This window comes from Strix uralensis, chromosome 5 (assembly GCF_047716275.1).
Source record: "Strix uralensis isolate ZFMK-TIS-50842 chromosome 5, bStrUra1, whole genome shotgun sequence".
Lineage (NCBI taxonomy): Eukaryota > Metazoa > Chordata > Aves > Strigiformes > Strigidae > Strix > Strix uralensis.
Genome location: NC_133976.1, coordinates 87,375,874 through 87,394,653, shown reverse-complemented (window position 1 = coordinate 87,394,653; position 18,780 = coordinate 87,375,874). Strand labels below are relative to the sequence as shown.

The 18,780-nt window shown below is 38.2% G+C and overlaps 1 protein-coding gene across 3 annotated transcripts in view; it reads left to right on the top strand.

Moving 5' to 3' along the window:
* ATXN10 (ataxin 10) overlaps nt 1-18,780 on the top strand; it is a 103,818-nt gene that overhangs the window by 71,095 nt on the left and 13,943 nt on the right. For all 3 annotated transcript variants that reach the window (XM_074872115.1, XM_074872114.1, XM_074872116.1), the window contains one exon: nt 15,415-15,478. In XM_074872115.1, coding sequence (XP_074728216.1) covers nt 15,415-15,478 — 64 coding nt within the window. The remainder of the gene's footprint in view (nt 1-15,414; nt 15,479-18,780) is intronic.

Genomic DNA, 18,780 nt, shown 5'->3' with positions numbered 1-18,780 from the left:
TTTGAAAGTGCTTTTAGAATTTGTACTGGCTGAGAAAAAAAGCTTAAAAATGCTTTCTTAATTTTAAAAGTAAAAATGTCATTTTTAATGTCCCTACAGTAGATCAATCTGGTGGCAGCTGATTGAGGTTCTGATTCAGTGTTTTTTCTTCTCTCACCTTCTGACCCACCATTACTGTCAACCTGCTCCTGCAGGCTTTTCTATAAAAGTGTCGACCTGTCCCTTTGAAAATCAACTTCAAAGAAAACAGTATTTATTAATAAACTCCTATAGAAGTTGTCTTTGTTCTTTAAAAAAAAAAAATAGTGACTTGCAGATCTTAAGGATTTTTTAAAAATGTTTCTAATTTTATGATTGCATTTGTTCTGGTACAAATTTCAGCTACTGAAATGTACCCTCCAGCTCTGCTCTCATATGAAATGTTTTTTTCTTTAATGGACTCGCTAGGAAGAGTTGCTGTGCACGTGTAGGTTTCCTTTAATGAAGTTTTAATAACGTGATATATTTAATAACATGCTACTTAATGTAGAGTAATGAAACTGTGTCTTGAAACAAGAACTTTTTCAGTTAGAACCTGCAGTCTTGACTTCATAGGTACAGACCTGTAATCAAATTAATGATCTGTTGCAAGAAAGGAAATAACAATGTAAATAAAGCTAAACAGAACATTTAAAATTTTGTAAACAATTGGCATAGTGCCTGGGGATATATATACACACCCTGTTCTGCACAATTATTTTCATGTAAATTGACCATGTGAAAGGATACATTTATCAATGATTTTTTAAAACTATTTGAACACCACCTTTACAAATTTAAAAACTTAGAATTCTGTTCATCGTGGATATATGAGTTCAGCTAGAAGCTGGCAATTTTACTTTCATAGTACCTGCAGTTATTATTACCAGGCTGCAAGACATTTAGAGGCACAAATACGCAAAAAAACCTCTGGTAGTTGTAATTTAGAGGTAAATTAAGAAACTAGTATGCAGTCTCCTTATATACAGCTTCATGTATCATCTCGCTCCATCGCCTGAGGCATTAGCAAGCTTTCAGCATGAAATTTAGTGCTAGAGCATGCATACCTGAGTTATTGTATATCATGCATACTAAATATATGGCTTTTATAGACATATAAATCACAACATCAGGATTCTTGTGTTTTCTAAATGTAAAGCTGATCTTAATCTCAACAAGGTGGCTAAATTTATCTTAATAAGAGAATCTGATCCTGTGCAAAGGTTATGTTTGGTGAATCATTAAAAGAAAATGTGTATTCTTAGAATTTCAGGTAGATGTAGAGAATAATCACTTGACTTTCTGTAAGTCTGGATCGTCAGCAAAGAAACACAGTCAGTGTCACATGAGGACTGGGCCAGTCCCTAGTGGGTACAGCAAGTAAAGTGTGTTAGGGACCACTTCTAGCCTTGAGGGCAAGTTGCAGAGTTTGTCATGGCTCACATCTCCATGACAGTGTTCTCCTTTATGGGCTTCTCTTCCTTCACCATAATCTTCCCCCAACAAAATCAAATCACAGAACTGCCTTTCCCATACCTCTGCTTGGGAAGAGCCCACAGCCTGCACTATATACCCAGCCACTCCTGAATGTTGTCCGGAGGAGTGCTCACTGTCATGAGCCAACAGCCCCTCCGGCACCATCCAAAAAGTACAGCAAGAAATGGCAACCACAAGGCGGTGCTGAAGCCCGGCATCCTGGCTCTGCATCTCTTGGGTTAATGCAATTAGAAACTCTACTGAAATGAGTTGGAATGACCCAAGGTTGTTGCAGCCTTCAGGCTTCGCTAGCGTATTGTTCACCTAAGATGAGGTTGATTATTCTTCTCCTTCCTTCCACCCGATGTTCTGCATCTCCTGTAATGATTCTTGTACTTATTTTGATCACAATAAGAAGAATTAGACCTTGGGGGTCTTCAGATGAATTGACTTGGGCCATGGAGACTCCCACCTCAAGACGTTCTGTGTAGGTAAACCCTTGACAACTCCTTTCTAGTTCCTTTGCAGACCTCTTGAATTGCAGCGCGTGGTTTTGAAGCTGCTGTGCCCTGCTTCTGCATTAACCTCCTGACATTCCCTAGTTCCTAACCCTTTTCAGTAGTTTGTTTTCTTTGAAAATAGTTTTCAAAACACAGATAGCTCTCAACCTGCAGGAGAGCTTTGTTAAGTACTGCATTTATCTGTTTGTCGAAGGGTGCTCCAGGGGATAGGTATTCAGTCAGCGGTGGCATTTCAGAATGTAGTTGGGCTGGGTTATGAAGCAAGTGGACCGTGTAATTTGATAACTGATTTCCTGAGCTGTCACAGGGGTGTAGTGTAAGGTGCAAGGATTTATTCTGCTCATATATTGGTATGTTTGTGGATAACTCCTGAAGGGCCCAAGTACTGAGCTATTACACCAGTTTAACCTAGAGTGTAATTCGGCTTGTTTTCTGAATCCTTTTGTGGTTTGGCAATTTGGAAGTTTCTAAAACTATAATGGAAAAGTTATGAAAACTTTACACCGCCAGAATCACACTTTGTAATGACTGTCAGTGGGAAAACTCTCCAGCAGTTATTTTTAACTGCAGTTACATTAGCAAAAGGGGTTGCAAGTATGAAGAACGATGAACAGTCATTTAAAAATCAACATTCAGATTTCTTTTTCAGTTAAAAATGAAACACCATTACTAGAAAAATCCTGGAATTGTTAAGGATTTAGTTCTGTTTGTATAAAAGCTGTAAAAAAGACCCTAAACCCAAGTAAAACCTTTTTTTGTTCTGCAATATGAGGAACATTAAAAGCTTGAATAGTATGTGTGCACAGGGATTTCCCCCACTTATTTAGTTAAGCTGATAAAGCATAACACTTAAGTGCAACTGTATTGGTTTACAAACCTTAAGTTAATATTCTTCTCTTTAAATAACAGAAAAGTCTCATTTGTCATCTTCCCATGCATTGATATTTTCCAAGTTTCATATTAGCATACAGTGCTGCTAGCCACTCCATAACAGTTGTTGATTCAAAACACCTTCGTTAGTACAGCTCTACTTCTCATTAAATGACTAGTTTATGTAAGACACAGCTGATGAGAAATCAAATTTGATTACAGAAAATCAGATTTATAATTGTTGAAATAGTCATTGTTTTTCACAGGGTGCCATAAAGTGAGAAGAACAGACACATCATGTTACTACTGATCATTGAATAAAGCCTCTCTTCATGCATTTGAACACTTTTTCCATTAAAAAGTGTTTCTCTCATGCCCCAGTTTCCCTTCCATTAATACTATGAAATTTTTAAACACGTCGCTGAGTCTTCTGTTTTCTTTTAAAGTTCAGTTTCAGCATGTGGGAAATTATTTAGTCTGTCTGGGATACTCTGTTTTCAAGAGAGTATCTTCTTCAGGCAAAGTTCTTGACCACAAGGGGTTTTTATTCATAAAATGTGTGACTATAGTTGTCTCAGTAAAAATGTTGCTGAAGTAGTTTGTGGCGTTATTTTAGTCAAGAAGAAATAAATTCAACCTGACTTGTACGCAATGCTAAACTGAACCAAAAGTTGCTGTGTTCATTTTATAATAATTTATGGTCATTTATTTTTTTTGACATTGCTTACAATTTGTTTTACTTTATAGTAGATTCTTTCTACAGAAGCACAGTACCAAAAAGCAGCGTAAGAAACTTAAATACATGAACCCCAACACGTCAGTCAGTCTGTTATTGCTATATATGAAGTAAAAGTGGTAGGTTTCAATTGCTGTTCTTCTAGATAATATGGGAGGAAACCGATAGCTGAGTATATAGAGCTTGTGAAAGAGATTGGTGCCTGATGACATTTAAAAGAGGACTTAGTCCTCATTATGAAGTTCAGCTGAACACTTCAACCTTCTCTTACTTTTCCTGAATGTTCCAGTGAAAGTTATTGGGATTTATTTGTGTATTGAGACTAAAATAAATTTCTGTTATAAAATGACTTGGAGGAAGAAATGAAAGGGATTTACAGGGAAGTACTTAGACCAGGATTGATATTTTGTACCAGGTTATAAAATAAAAAGGAAGCCAATGAATTACTTTTGAAAAACAAAAGAAAGTGTATTTGCTTTGCCTTGTATTTGAAATGACATGCCACCTGTTTTATTTTGGATGAAGAATACTCTGACTTGAAGGCATCATAAAGGAAAAAGTTACTGAGAAGAAGGTATGAATTGGTCTCAGCAGAACAGTGTGTGTCTAAAGCTTCTTTCCTCCCAACTCGAGGCTTGATTTGCACCTGCATTTGCCTCCTTGGAAACCATCCCCAGTAGGCTGTACGTATTGCTCGGCAGCAAATTGAGACCACATCTCCTGAAACAAAGCAAATTGTAATTGCAAGATTTGGTGTGGTTTTTTTTTTTTTCTTTCAAAAGGACCATAGTTTTGTTATTTATCTGTTTCTTGGAAAATGTAAAATTTCGTATAAAATGGAGTATGAAATGGGCATTGGTCAGTGAGAAGTATTGTTTACTGCAGTTTTAAGTGATGGAGTTGTATGGCTGGCTGCAGACTGCTGGGGCTTCCCTGACTGGTCTGATTTAAAACACAAGCAGTAAACACTGTTAAACTGTCTTGCGGCTTTAGTAGTCGGCCAGGTCCTGCGGTCTACCATTTACAATTTCTGTAGAGTTCTAGAAAGGCATTTTACTGTCCTTTCCTGAAACACTTCTTTATTTTATTATGCTTTAGCCTAGTGAAAATTTAATTATCATCAAGGATAGTTTTATACTTAGCATGTAATGGAGTGCGTGTCCTTTACCCACGTACTAGCAAATTAATGGTTTGTTCTTTGACCCGTCACTAAAATCTTGGAAGCTCTGCATACGAGGGAATGTGGAAACAGAGAATAGTGAATGCCATTAATAATGTCTATGTGCTGTTTCTAATCTTCTAGACTACCAGCTTTCTCTTTTCTTTTTTTTTTCTTTCCTCCCACCCTCCCTTGACCATGAAGTTTGGGGTGATATAAATACACTCAATAACTTATTCTTTACAGTTCCTTAAAACATTTTGTCACTATTAAAGTCACTTCATAATTGCAGTAGGAAACTCTGGGGAATTACAGGAAACTGCCACCACTTGGGTGGTTGTGGTACTTTGCTTTTAGTCTTGAGTCTGTCGTGCACTCCGAGTGCCGCAATTCAGCGTGGCATGCTGTTGTATTTAGCTGCAGAATTTCACCGTGAAACGCGGCAATCACCAGCACAAATCCTTGTACATTTTGAAATTATCCTAGATCTCTTCTCACACGTTATTTTCATGATTTGAGTATTGTGTGTTCTGTCTTTGCCACAGATGAATTTATACATCTGACATGGAATTTTTTTAAACCCTTGGCTCAAAGTGAAATAAAAGGAGAATGCTAAGTAATGCTGGACACAACAAAAGTCATCATTAGAACACAGAACATCTGATTGGCATTTATTTTTGCTTGCTGAATTCAGAAGTTTCCAAGGAAGAATTGTAATGCTTGATGTTGGGAGGGGAAGCAATTTTGGAATACAGTTGAAATGTGGGAGAGTGGTGACATGTGGCCTCAGTGAGGCTGTGTATTCTTCCAAAGAGGGTATGAATTTGAATTGCTTTTCCTTCTTTTCCATTCCCACTCACTCTAAGTGGTGGTTTTCGGGGTATTTCAGCTGAACTGGAATTCAGGGAGCAATTGGAATGTTGAGAGAAGGTAGCAGCAAAGCACGTGTGCAGGCTGCTGGGGGAGAAATGAACTAAGTACCAAACTTGACATGACTAAGAGAGCGAAGAGGTTAATAGAGTCACAAGACTGTTGTGCTGATTTTTGGCTACAAGAGTGTGTGATCATGTGTAGTACGGTAATGAGGAAGTCTTCAACAGAAGCATCCTGTGGTAATCTATTTTTTCTGTCAATGTCAATGATTTTCAAAATTGGGGTGTTTTATAGAATGCCTGGAATTTTTGTTCCAGAAGAAGAGCTATTCCAACATAATATAAAATGTGAAACTGAAGAGAAAAAATAGCCAAACAAAAACACACACACAAAGTATACACAACCAACAAAAAAAAAGTCCCTCATCTTAATTGAGAGATGCTGAAAATGCTTTGTAAAGCTTGACATGGAAGACAAAAATACCATAGCCACCAAAACAGTGGCAGCTTGCCAGAGTGACTTGGAACTTCCTATTGCAGTAGGGATTAAAACAGCTGAAATGAATCATGTGACTTAACCAAACTTTATATCTGTATTTTTTTCAGAACTTTGGAGTAATTTGAAGTCTTCAGTTTTCACTCTGCTTTGGAACAAAGTACAATTTTGGAATTTTGATTATCTTGTAAAAGTTGTGTCCTCAGCCCAGTTCTAGTCACGTAGCTAATTCTTACACTTAATTTCCTTTAACTTGCTTTTTTTTTGTTCTGACGAAAGGAAAAATTTAGGAGAACATCTTTTATAGCAATGATTTGAAATCAGCAAACTAAGACCCTCTGATTACTGGTTTTAGTGGACTGAGAATAAGATAGTGACTAGAAGTAGAGAGACATACTCTGTTGTTGATGGAAATTTGTACAAATTCAACTGATACAAAGCGCAGGGGATTAATACTGGATAACGCTTAGCATCATTGTTTTCTCTTACTGCTGCTGCCAGGATAGGCAAAGACCACACTAGCAATTATTGTCTGGTTCAAGCGAAATCTGTCCTGTGTTGGACTTTACTTTATCCACGTTAAGTAGCAGATCTAAACCAAAAAAGAGCTAAGAGCCTGCTCCTCATAGCAGCATCAGTTTGTTACCGAAAAGTGGCTTCTGTTTCAGGAACTGTAAATAAGTGAATGATGAAAGCTGAATTGTTTAAAAAACAAATGAACCAATTGTGTTACTGTCTCTTGCGGGAACCTATTCTGAATTCTCAAGTGTTTATATTATCATCTCAATGGCTGGAAACTCCTGTGTTTTGCCCTTGGAAAGACTAGCGGAAAAAATTATTCAGCAACTGAGATGGCTTGTTACCCTCTCCTAGTAGCTGGACACTCTAGCTTCTGCTTGTTTTGGCTCAGTCCTGATTGTGTACTTGGTACCTTTATGTTCTCTTCTCTTCCCTTACCCCTCAGTAAGGCCAAAACCATCATCTTCCAAACCAGTTCTCTTTGGAAGAGTTTTAGGACATCACAAAGGAAATCCTGCTTTTAGATTCTAAGATTTTTTTTCTTCTAAATTTTTTTTTTTTAATCTCCCAGAAAGAGCCAAGGGTCACGTCTTTTGGGAGAGTTGAAATAAACCTCATGTCTCTCCAGGAAATAATGCTGAAAGAGGGAGAATATATTTGAAATTAATGTAGCAGGAGCAACAAGTATTATTGCCATGATTTCTGAATGTCACACATTAAAATGTTAAATACGTGCTTACCTAAACAGTGTAGTAGGTGGATGAGTATTCTGGGGACACGGCCTTGACTGAAATGGATGTATAAAGATCTCTGTTAGCTCTCAGTCATTCACGCTGGTGCAAGGAGCTCTCAAACTAGCTAAGCAAGCCTGCTGTGATGTCCTGGAGAAAGGAGTCTCTGTCCACAAGTATTTCAGTAGATCTGCAGGATGTGGTGAACTCCAATAATAGACTTGGTTGCCGCAAGCCACAGCTGCCTCTATTCTAAGCCAAAGTGCCTGTAGTCTGCAGTAGACCTAGGAATCCACTCACACTAAGGGATTAAAGTGTTCTTTTGTCCTCTGAGGTAGAATCTCCTGTGTATCTCCTGTCACTTCTGCTGATTGGAAAAACAAAACAAAACAAACCCCTGAGACTCACAAATGAAACAACATTTTTCGGTACCATCATAGCTGCAGAGGAGCCAATTTGTGAACCAAACCAGTTGATATATTCCTACTCTTATTAAGCCGCTCTGTTACTCAAATCAAAAGCTGGATTCTGCCCGGATGTTTAATTACTAATTACCTATCTTGTTGAGCAGGTCTCGGAGGAGAATTGACTCCTGTTGGTCAGCCTGTTTGGTGACAGGGCCTGAAGGGTATATTTCTCATTACACAGCCATTATGCAGTCCTCATGTGGTACTTTGAGAAGGACTAAGACTTAAATGTATCTTTAGCGACGACCAAAGATTGGCAACAAATCCCCAATGTGTATTTCATTGGATCACTTTTCTTTGACATGATTTATTCAAATATGATTTTCTGTCCAAGAAAGTTATGCGGACTTAGAGACGGAAGGGATTCAAAGGATCGTAACCATTCACCTGTCCAGAGCAGGACTGGCTAGAGTATTCACGGTTAAGAATTGCCAGGTCATTTGTGGAGTCTTGCAATATTGGAGACTGCTCCAGGAGTATTTGAGACTTGTGTTTCGGTGTATTGCAGTGCTTGACTGACCATTACTCTTAAAAATATTTATGAATGTGTAATGTGAACCTTCTGTTTGTTAGGCTCACTACTTCTCATCCTCCTGGATGTACATAATAGAACATACTTTTTTCCTTGAAGCTGGTTAAGGGTTATTTTGTTCACTAGCAAGCTTCTGCTGTAGGTTAACCATGTTGTGTATGATCTTACTGCTTTTTTTTTTTTTCATGAATTGTGGATTTTAGACCTCACTTTTATTCCTTTTTCTTCCTAGTCAGACCAGATATTTCTTCAGTATATTGGATCGTGCAAGATTCTTACCTTTTACTCTAGAAAACATGAAGTTGTCTTGGTTTGTACAGTTATTTGTGCATTGAGGGATCCTTTATATTTACTCAGTCATTAGTTCAGAGTTACATGAGTTAATAGGAATAAATTTACATGAATGATCTGGCATCCAAAATAGAAATTATTTTAAGATTTCTCTGTCATGTGAAGTCAGTGAATATGCAGGATTATTCCACCAATGGGCAAGAATCATATTTTTTCTAGCACTGTTTCTGTTTGTTACATACTCTGAAAAATTGTTTCTGACAACTTTTTCCAGCTTTATAACCAAGAAAAGGTTGTATTAGGGTAGAAGGAATCTGGTCTTGAACTAATGTGAGGAAGAGAATGGACTTATGCTTCTTTCCATGGTCTTAGACCTTTCATTTTTGTTGGAGTGAGCTGGAAAAGTCTTAGACTCGCACAGTCATTCATGCTGAAAGGGATATCAGGAGGTCTGTAGTCCAATCTCCTGCTCGAAGCTGAATTCAGAGCAGGTAGCTCACAGCATTTCTAGACAAGTCTTGAAGATCTCCAAATGGAGAGCCTACAGTGTTTGTGGGCAACCTGCTTCACATCCTCATAGAAAAAAGTTTTTCCATGTATCCAGTCAGAACCTTTTCAGTTTCATTTTTACGACCGTATTTTCTCTAAACGACTGTGAACTTGAGTCAGGAGAGCAGCTCTAACTTCTTAGTAACCTTTTTGTAGGTATGGGAGAGCTGTCGTCAGGTTCTCCTGGAGCCTTTTCCTCAAAGCAGTTCCCTCAACCTCTCTTCATATGGCATAGCTTCAGCCCCTTGAGTGCGTTGCTGTCTAATGACTACCAAGGAGAATAATTGTTTCCCTTGATCTACTGGCTATGCTGCTGTTGATACAGTTTAGGATGCTGTTGTTTCATGTAAGATGGATGTTAATATCTTGATGATTCGGCTCTTGAGAAGTTTATAATAATTTCAGTAATCTAGACTACTAAGAGAAAACAGAAAATATAGTCAAACAGTTTGTTGTCTGTGACCTCAATACGTTCTTCAGGTTTTCTGTGTTCATGCCATCCCAGCAGTGTTATTCTTCCCCTTCTTCCTTACTTTACCTTCCCCAGCTTTTATATCCATTAGCCAGTTTAAATCAAATTTGTCAGAGAAATAGGGGTATCAGAAATATTGTTATACTCCTTCTTGCCTCATGAGAATCAGCAGATAGGTAAATGAGAAACCCAAAGCAGCGGTCATGAGAGGGGAAGTTGGGGAGTGGCAGCTTAATCCCTGATCCACTACAGACTAAGGCTGATGTTTGGCAACCGATCAACACACCTGTACCTGTGAACCATGTGCTGCTGCTTGCGTGGTTTTGGACACTTTTAGCTGTGTGACAGAACTAGGAGCGCTGTGAAGAGTGAAGTGAAGAAGCCAAGTCCGTAAAAACATGAAGTTTTCCAGTTTTGTTGCTCTCAGAAACCTTTATTTCTTTTAAGTTCCATAATGTGAATTGAAATGTAATACTCTGAAAGTGACCGTTGTTGGAGACAGATTTGTCCTCTGGTGGGAAACTGGGGATGTGTAATGAATGACCTACCTGGAGTTTTTCCCTATAAATGGTTCCTGCTTGTTCCCATTTTTTGACTTGTTTCTAGAGTGTTTCCTACCCCCAACCACCTCTCAAACTAGAAATTTGTCTATTTGTCAATGTACTTGTCTGTAACATGTAAAAAGAAGAGCAAGTGTTAGCGTGGATTACTCAGCCTGTTAGTAGTCCACTTCTGTTTGTGACAACACATTTCCTTTTGCTTATCTAGAGTTAGACCAAAAAAACCTTCTAAGAAATAGAAGCATTTCTGTGGCTGAAACAAACACTTCTCTCATCCTGCCTTCTGCATCGATTCAGGACTGAGAATTGGTTGCGTTCTGGTGGAAGAATAATTTATGTTGTTATCTAAAAGCACAAATGTTCCTTTTGCTTAACAGTACTCTTTTAGTTGACTAGGTAATGTTACTAATGCCTGAATGTTAATGATTCTTTGAAGAGATTATTTGTGCTGGAGGTTTTCTGTTGCTGTCTGTATAGTTGCTGGACCTGGAGATTGTAGTTGCATTTTAGTAGATGCACGCAGATTCAGCAACAAGCACTGTCATGCTCGGAGAATTTGAATTCTTACCCCTGAGCTTGGCTCCATTGTTGCTAGAGGGAAAGATTCAAGAAACAGTCTATGGTTAATTTATGCTTTTCCTGGGCTCTGCTGTGAATAATTGAGTTAATGATAATTAACTGAGAGATTATCAGAAGTAGTTCTGTTCAGGCAGTTATCCTTAATTATGCTACTGACCTTATTTATATATAGGTCAATAAATGTAAATTCTGTTAAGATAACATAAAAGCTTTAATTTTGGTCTGAATATTTTCATTGGTTATGGACTGACATGTCCCAAACCATCCGAATAAAACACTATGTTGTTCCTTGGCTGTGAGAACAGTGGGAATATACAATCTGGGCTGGTCACTTTTGTAAGCTCTTGTTTAATACTTATATAGCACCTCTGCCTACATGGGCTTCTGTTTAGGGTCCAGTTTAAGTAATGGAAATGGATTTAAATTCCAGGTACAGAGAAGGAGTAAAAACTATCAGTTATTTTGTCACTGGGAAAAGCATCTTATTTTAAGTGTAATACATTTCAATTTCTCACTGGTGTGATCCTGATCTTCGTTATGTTTCAAAGGCAAGTACAGAAAACAAGTGGGACAGCAGTATAAAGCTATATGGTGAAAGATATCTTCTTTTAACTGACAGAGACGAATACCTGCCATTGAATGCTGGATGTGCTATTTTTCTGGTTTTTAGAAAACAATTTCAGAAACCAACATAATAACATTAGGGCAAAAGTTTTGGTACTGGCTTGACTGAAGCACTAGAGCTCACTAGTGCAGGGCTGTATTTTTTTAATTTTAAACTTGTCTTAAGTAACCTTTGTAATTAACTTAAACATGGTCGAGATTTCAGCCTACATATAGGTTGCAGCTTCATTTACTATTTCAGTGTAGCTCAGAGTAAAGTATTATAGTTCTTCATAATAAAATAACCTTGTAGTTTTGTTACAGTCCAGTGCAGTTCCGTGTTATTGCCCAGCTACGTTGTCAATAGTCTAAACGGAGAATAGGTTTAGTGATCTTTTGTATCACAGGCCAATGTGAGCAATTATTTTTACAAGACAGACACCAGAACTGTTGAATCCCTTAGTTTCTATCTCTAATTTCTTCCAGAATCTGGATGGATTACAGCCAGTTTCACACCAGCCCCTACATGCTTTCCTCCCAGGATATTTTTGCACCTTATTTAAAGTGAGACTTGAGGCTTGTGCAATCCTGACTCCTTTCCCAAGCCCTGCAGAAGATCCCTGAAAAGCTCCGCTGCCTTACTGTGTGCTGTGCATTTCATGGACATTTCTCTTCAAAGGAAAAACTTGGAGGCCAGTAATTAGTTGGAAAAACTCGCTAACCTTTTTGTGTTGGGCAGTATAGTCCAAATAAATCTGTGTAAGAGGTTGAGACCTAGGATGGTGGTTTTTCGATACTTACAAAGTCTGCTGGTGTGGGAGGTTACAGGCAGATGAAAGTGAGAAGATTTGAGAGACTCTCAACATACAAGTGGGACAGCCTGGTGGGGGACAGTGATTCCTTCCTTTGACTATCTGTGGCACTCACGTTGCAGAAATTGCTCCACTACATGCAGAGCAGTGGCTGTACTGGCTCACATTGCAGCCCAGATCATCACAGTACACTGATATGAATTCTAGGTTACCATAAAATGCTGTTTCAGGGGATGAGGGGTGGTTCAGGAACAGCTGGCATGGACTGGAACTTCTCTAGTAGTGGTCACTCAGGAGTCAGAGCTCTTTGCCTCACAAGTCACTCTGAGAAGTATATAGATTTGTCTTGGATGGACACATTGTAAGGTTTGTACTCTGCATTGGTGAGGCCACACCTTGAGTATTGTGTCCAGTTTTGGGCACCTCAATACAAGAGAGATCTCGAGGTGCTGGAGCGAGTGCAGAGGAGAGCAACGAGGCTGGTGAAGGGTCTGGAGAATAAATCCTGTGAGGAGAGATTGAAGGAGCTGGGACTGTTTAGTGTGAGGAGGAGAAGGCTGAGGGGAGACCTCATCACTCTCTACAGCTCCCTGAAAGGACGTTGTAGAGAGGTTGGTGCTGGTCTCTTCTCACAGGTGATTAGTGACAGAACAAGAGGGAACGGCTTTAAACTGCAACAGGGGAGGTTCAGACTGGACATTAGGGAAAAATTTTTCCCAGAAAGAGTGGTCAGAGAGTGGAATAGGCTGCCCAGGGAGGGGGTGGAGTCACCATCCCTGGGTGTGTTTAAGGGTCATTTGGGTGAGATGTTGGGGGATGTGGTGTAGGGGAGAACTTTGTAGAGTCGGGCTGATGGTTGGACTCGATGATCCCAAGGGTCTTTTCCAACCTGAATGATTCTGTGATTCTGTGTTTCTTTTCCTTGGTTCATTTCACCGTGTAATAAGTCACAGGTGACACATAGTAAAGCTGACATCATGGTGACAAAAGTGATGCCTAACTTGGTCAAATTATATGTACAATTTAATCATACAATGTTCAAGGCACTCTTTGTGGGATGTGTAAGGCAGTGGTAGTTAGCAACTGGTTTTTACATCAAGGTATCACTAAGGCTGTGGTTTGCTGCTTCTGTTCCCACTTAACTTGGAAGGAATCTCATTATATTCCCGCCGTAACTTTTTGAAGCATGTGTGGATTTTAATTAAAATTTTATTTTCCCTGAATATTTACTTACTCTGTTAACCGAATGTCTCGTTTGAATCGAACTGGAACAGATTGCATGGTTTATTTCAGTTGACAGCACTTAATCTAGATTTATTTGTACTGTTCAGCATTTCACTGATGAAAAATAAAAGGTAACATTGTAGGCATATCAGAGTTTGGCTGCAGCATGAAAATCAAAGAACTAATGCTTCCCAAGCATATTACTGAAAGGTCAGTTTGTTCAAGCTTTGAAGTATGATATCATACATGATGCATGACCTTTGGAGAGAACACAGAAATTTTGTGGAAAAAATGAATATTTTAAAACTTGCGTTATAAACTGTATTTGATGTAGGTATAGTTACGCATGTTAGCACAGATGTGCCAGTTAGGTCTTAAGAGCTGGCAATGCTCTTTGCTTTTCTCACGTGTAAGCCTTGCCTGTTTGTAAATCCATCTCTCTTACTTTCTCATGTTATAGCTTGAGACTCTGCAATAAGATTATTTGGAAAGGAACTTGTAAGAGGGATGTGCTCAGATTTGTCTCTGAACTCGGTTTTACCGATCCATACTGTTTTGGATTTCTCATCTAAATCTCTTCCTACCCAACTTTACTCTCTTACAACAGAACTTGCATTTCAGAAGGCTGATCCATCCTGCAGTGATTTGTTGTTTTATATGGTACATAAAATCACATCTTATTTTGGGCAAAAAAAGATGGAAGAGAGAATCCCATCATCAAGCCGCAACCTAATTTGACGTTCTGTCTAAATTCCTTTGCTCCCCAGTTCTTGGTTTGAAATTAAATTTTAAGGAATTGAAGAATTTTAAGATTTTGACAAGTACCATTTGGCTATCACAGAATGGTTGAGGTTGGAAGGGACTTCTGGAGGAACCTCTTGTCCAACTCCCCTGCTTAAATGCAGATCAGGTTGCCCAGGAACGTGTCCAGGTGACTTAAAGAATATAAATAATATATGGGTATAAGATTATAAACAATTAATCTTCATGCTCTCAAATCTTTTTGAAACTACTTTTTTAACTTAAAAAAAAAAAAAAATGCTTATATGCCTTAAGAAGGTATTTCCAAGGTTGAAATTTTGCAGATAATTAGAACAAGTTTTCATTTAAATAAGTAACACTTTCTAAAGCTATAAATGTGCCTGATGATGTATGGTGTTACAGTGTGCCTTAGAAATCTAGATAAATTTCTTATGGAATATACTTTTCTTAAGATAATTATGCCACAGATTTATTGATAACATCAGCTTGTCCTGAGTTCTTGGTAGTGTGGATGTATATGTATGTGTGAGTCTGTTAGGATTTTCTGTTATTATCTCATCCACAGACACAAATGTTTTAGTGTAATTTGTGAATTCACATGTGTATGAATATATAGAAAATAAAAAATTACAGATCTCATCTTTGTTGTTTTGCTAATAACATAATGAACACCTTATTGAAAGCAAAAAGTCAGTGTCTCTTGATATAAAGAATTTGTGCTTAGGTACATACAGGTAACATGTTGCTTTTGAAGTCTGCAGAGATACAGAAGACACATGGCCCCATGCTAACTTGTGTGTATGTGTATATGTATTTTTCGGCTTTTTTTTCCCTGTTTTTTTCACTCAGATTTTCATGGTTCTTCCTTCTGAAGCAAGCGTGAGCTGTCAATAAGCAGCTTTTCTGGCGTGGTGTGAGAAGCTCGACATAGGCACTGCCTCAGTCAAACACATGCTAAATGAAGGAAGAATGTGAAATTAATGTCTGCTTGTGTTACTATTTTGTGATACTGTTGATAATACCAGATTTACTCTGCAATTTATGTTAACATGTTTAATATTTTTGATGAAACAAACATCCCTGTTATGTTTTTACATATTTCTTGCATGAAATGACATTAATGTTGTTGAGACATCTGTTAAATTAAACTTCTGGTTTTATTTAGGTTTATGAGTTAGATGGCATCCCCTTGATCCTGGACAACTGCAGCATTGATGACAACAACCCTTGTATCCTTTTCAAAAGAATTCTAATTATTGAATATGACTCATAAGAAGAGGTGTGGGGGTTTAATATATTTATGCCAGCATTGCTTTCACTTGGCACCTAAGTCTAACTGGCCTCATGAGTTTCTAGGTTCTATTTAAATGCTTGGTTCAAAAGTGAGCAAACTCATAAATATGCTTTCATGAACTGGATTTGAAGTAAGTTGAACTGTGGTTGTATTCTGTTTCCTAAAATAATAAATATTACTGGTTTATAAATGTCAGTTTGGAGAGCTGTAATAGAAATCTGAATTAAGACTATGTCTGGTCATTGTATCAGATCTTGGAGCTTTTGCTTCAACAGAAATCTGTTCAGTAGACTGAAATGAGTATGCCATCCATTCTGTTGTACTTCCACGTCCAATTCTGGTCAAGGGCACTGCTGGGTGCAGTGGGAAGGGCAGGGAAAGTGACCTTTCCCTAAGCAGAAGAGCAGCCCTGACAAAACCTAGTAAGGAGTTTTGATCCTGAGTTACTTTTCCTTTGCTGGAAAGCACAGCTGTGCAATGACTTTTAGGATTTCTTTCTAGGATTAATTCTTCATTTTAGCTGTTAGTAAAAGAGGATAAAGTTTGAGGCCTTCAAAGGGCAGAGGTGTAATTTATAATCTTGAATTAAATGAAAATAAAATACCATGGGAGCCTTTACTGCCTTTTGAGCAATGTGGTACTTCTTACACCTTTTGATACAGGCAGACATTTTATGGTTGTACCATAAACTTCTTACCAGAGGATAAAACTTTGCTTACTTGATTTTTAAAGACTTACTGGACATAATGACACCTCTTAACGTGAGCTTTCACCACTGATCCATGGTGTGCAGGATTCAGGTATGTGTAAAAGTAAGCAGCAGATGGGCAGAGAGCTGACTAGCCTGCTGTGACAAAGTTTGCTGCGTCAGCTCTTGGAGCACAGCTACTAACTACTACTGTGTTCATCGTTTTGACCTAGAGCTATTCCAGGTGCTCTTGTGCTACATGAACTTAATGCTCCCTTGCTTCTCTCCTGCCTCTAACATTCCTCATCTGCTCCATTCTCAGTGTGTCTTATGCAGGGAAGCAGGACTTTGCAGTTTGTGTCTGTCTCTACTTTCATCTGCTTTGCAGCATATTCTGCTACTTCTAGACACCACAAACCAAGTCCTTAGTAGCGTGTAGGTGCCCAACTCCATTGCATAACATTCCTCTGGAGAGATTCAGCTGTTTCTCTCCTCCCTCTGCACACACAGTCCTGTCTGGCACAAATCCATTTTGTGATGTAAACCAGAGCAATGGTCTTACTAAGATTTGAAAGTCTACTTGCTTAAAACTGAAACATCCTAAAACTACTTGCATTGTAACTTTTCCAGAGTGAATATATATTTTGTCTGTTTTCTCTCTTCAAGGAAGAGTAATTAAAAGGAAGTATTTAGGCAGCTCTGGAGCTGGGTGTTGGAAGAGTTGCTGAAATTTAAATATGATCACTTAGTGGTGCTGCAGTTTGCCAAGGTGACGTAGAAAGCTGCAAGGGAAAGCTTAGTGTAGCTCTTCAGCCGTGGTTCCTTCGAGGAGTCATGTCCAGAACCTCCTCTTTACATTCATGTTTCTAGGGCTCGTTTTTGTGGTTTCAGGGCTGTGTTACTCAGATATATTTCTCCTTGGGTAAAGCTGACTGGAAAAAGTTTCATCCAGATTCCTTTTATATAAGAACTTCTTAGATTTCTTAGTAAAGTTGTTGTAGATGCACATCTTTGTTGATCTATATCCAGTTTGGAGACACCCAAGCTCTGTAGTTACAATGTCATTATGTTTTCTACTGAAAACAGAGTTGATACACTGCTTTTCTACATTTTACTAAGTTTTGCCTCCAAACTACATGTACAAAATTTTCCAAAGAAAAATGTCATTTTTGTGGTAAAAGTGATAGGATTTTTTTTCTGGATGGAAAAAAAATAATTTCCCTGAAGTATGCAATTCATCAGGAGAAGCTTGAATGCCACGTTAGATGTTAAAAAGAGCTCTTTATTACCTTTGAGAGGAAAAATCCTTTGATAAATCTTTTTATTTGTGGCATATGGAAGCATACTGAAAGAGGAAATGGGTCTGCTCTTATCCTAAAATAAATTCCTTTGTAAACCTGTCATTACCTTAAAATTGCATCCTTGGAGATCCTGAACAGTTCTGTAACACTGATAGAAATATCAGGAGGTTCGTTGCTCACGAGGTCGCTAGCTGAAGTTCAGCTGACGTGTTTGCATTGCTCTAACTTTTTAGGTTTGAATTCATCTTTCAGTGCCCAGTTCAGAAGAGCTGTTATCTTGTATAATTACATCTCAGACAGATTTGTATCTTTTATGTTTATACTAACAAAAAGTATTTTTTCCTTCAGGATATTTCATGAGTAAAAGCAACAAAAAACCCCACCCTCATTAGTAACAGGCGTGAAGATGTTTATGGACAGTTAAGAACAAATTTGCTGTACCTCTTGCAATTATTTGAATTGATATTTTAAATTTTCAGCTACTGTAACTTTGCATGGTTCCAAGTAAATTCAGTGGAGAAATACTGAAAGGTGCCAGATTTTCAACTGTTAGCTATTAGGCTTTTAGCACAGGGTAAAGGTAAACAGAGTGAGGCTGGGAAGATGCAGTTTATCATGGGCCTTGAGGTCTGAAGAGTTAAACTTCAGAGAAGGCTGAATGTCACTAACTTTTCTGTACCCTTTAAACCTTCCATCTTGGACTGGCTGTATCCTAATCATAACTGTCATTCTGTATTCAAAAGAAAAAGGGGTGTTTCAAAATACAAGTGGACTCATTTGCCTTTAGATTAAGGAAAGGTTCTTTCATGAGATAAATTTTTGGTTTTGAAACTTTAGTTATTCTTATCCTGCTTCTGAAAAGTTGGAGTGTTGTGCTTTACCTATGTAACCTGTGTTTAAACACAAATAAATTAAACCTGCCACAGAATAGCAGAGTGGGTTGGAGATGCCTATCTGGGTAATACCAGTAAAAAATTTACTCCAGATCCTGCTTTTCAGGTTACTTGGGTTGAAAAGGTGTTCTAAATTAAAATATCTTGTGTTTTGCTCTCTGAGCCACCATCTTCCTCATTTCTGACCGGCTTTAGCATCAGATGAGAGCCTTTCTTTTTGTTTTTGTCTTTTACCTCATCCTAAGCTCTTTCTGCTCCTTCCAGCTTCATTTCTGACCTTTCACAAATTCCATTTGCTTAAGGCAAGCATAAGGAGGGAGGCCAGCCCATTCTGATCAAAAGACTATCGACCCTA